Genomic DNA, 1,964 nt, shown 5'->3' with positions numbered 1-1,964 from the left:
CAATATATATATATACACACACATATATATTTATACACACATATATATATATATATATATACATATATATATATATGTGTGTGTGTGTTTAACTACAGTCTGTAGATACTATGTATACTATGGTCTGTAGTTATGGTCTGTAATGGTCTGCAGTGGTCTGTAGTTATGGTCTGTGATGGTCTGTAGTTGTCTGTAATTATGGTCTGCAGTGGTCTGTAGTTATGGTCTGTAATGGTCTGTAGACATGGTTTGTAGTAATGGTCTGTAGTGATCTTTAGTTACGGTCTGTAGTAATGGTCTGCAGTTATGGTTTGTAGTGATCTGTAGTGATGGACTATAGTGGTCTGTAGTCATGGTCTACAGTGGTCTGCAGTGGTCTGTAGTTATAATCTGTAGTGGTCTGTAGATATGGTCTGTAATGGTCTGTAATTATGGTCTGTCATGGTCTACAGTGGTCTGCAGTGATGGTATGTAGTGGTCGGTAGTGATAGACTGTAGTGGTCTGTAGTTATGGTTTGTAATGGTCTGCAGTGGTCTGTAGTTTTGGTCTGTAGTTATGGTCTGCGATGATCTGTAGTTGTCTGTAATTATGGTCTGCAGTGGTCTGTAGATATGATATGTAGTTATGGTCTGTAATGGTCTGTAGACATGGTCTGTAGTAATGGTCTGTAGTTATCTTTAGTAATGGTCTGTAGTTATGGTCTGTGGTGGTCTGTGGTTATGGTCTGTTGTGGTAGTCTGTAATTATGGTCTGTAGTAATGGTCTGTGGTGGTCTGTAGTAATGGTCTGTGGTGGTCTGTGATTATGGTCTTTGGTGGTCTGTAGTAATGGTCTGTGGTGGTCTGTAGTAATGGTCTTTGGTGGTCAGTTATTATGGTCTTTGGTGGTCTGTGATTATGGTCTTTGGTGGTCTGTGATTATGGTCTTTGGTGGTCTGTAGTCTGTGGTAATGGTCTGTGGTAGTCTGTGATTATGGTCTGCTCCGTGTTTAACGTGTTGTTAACCTGGTCAGTAAATGTCTTCTGTGGCTGTCTGTCGCCCCCTGCAGGCTGGTTCAGGCAGTGCAGCGTTATCTCGTACAGCCGTGACGTCGATATAGGCATATTCAGCGTGGACTTCAGGTCTGACATCATCACAGCGTTCAGGGACGCCGGCCTGGCACTCAAACACAAATTTGGAAAGGTGAAAACTTTGTTTTTGTTTTTTGTGTTCTGTTCTGTTTTTTATTTTGACGTTTATTTTGACGTGTTTCTTTAATTTGTGTGTTTTAATTTGATAAGTGTTTTACTCTGTTTTATTTGACATGTGTTTTTATTTTGATGTGTGTTCTATTTTGGTGTGTTTTATTTTGGCGGGTGTGTTTTATTTTGGTGAGTGTTTTATGTTGTGTGTATTTTATTTTGAAATGCAGGTGGAGGACAGTCTAGAACTTTCATTTCTGAGTGACGACGTCAAACTGGACATTTTCTTTTTCTATGAGGATGGAGACGTTGTGTGGAATGGAGGGACACAGGCGAAGAGCGGCAGGAAGTTCAAGTAAACACCATTCATTTTTCTTCCCGTCAGATGTCATGACTTTTATTTGCCGTCAGATAAAACCGACCACCAAGCAGCTTGTAACATCAATCTGTGTTATCATTTTATTAGGAACCCCTATAGCTACAGTGCGGCCATGACAACTGACATCCCATAATACACAGGCATGTGTGATTTCACGTTAATATGGGCAGTCTGTAGGACTTCAGCTACGACCTGCACCACTTCCTGTCTTTATGCCTCGGAGCCGGTGTCAAAGGTCAAAGGTCGCTGTGACTCAAACATTCGGTCAGGCTCAAACTTCACTCTGATGTCAGAGACGGTAAAATGATGACGTTCAATTCAATTCTATCAATTTTATTTATAAAGCCCAATATCACAAATCACAATTTGCCTCACAGGGCTTTACAGCATACGACATCCCTCT

At 40.7% G+C, this 1,964-nt stretch overlaps 1 protein-coding gene across 1 annotated transcript in view; it reads left to right on the top strand.

Moving 5' to 3' along the window:
* The window catches only part of fktn (fukutin), a 17,209-nt gene extending 15,668 nt beyond the window's left edge, over positions 1 to 1,541 (top strand). Inside the window, exons 6-7 of the mRNA XM_050052074.1 lie at positions 1,050 to 1,183; positions 1,413 to 1,541. Coding sequence (XP_049908031.1) covers positions 1,050 to 1,183; positions 1,413 to 1,541 — 263 coding nt within the window. The remainder of the gene's footprint in view (positions 1 to 1,049; positions 1,184 to 1,412) is intronic.
* The last annotated feature ends 423 nt before the right edge of the window (positions 1,542 to 1,964 follow it).

The sequence above is a fragment of the Epinephelus moara genome, chromosome 8 (assembly GCF_006386435.1).
Source record: "Epinephelus moara isolate mb chromosome 8, YSFRI_EMoa_1.0, whole genome shotgun sequence".
Classification (NCBI taxonomy): domain Eukaryota; kingdom Metazoa; phylum Chordata; class Actinopteri; order Perciformes; family Serranidae; genus Epinephelus; species Epinephelus moara.
This window is presented reverse-complemented; position numbering and strand designations above follow the sequence as displayed.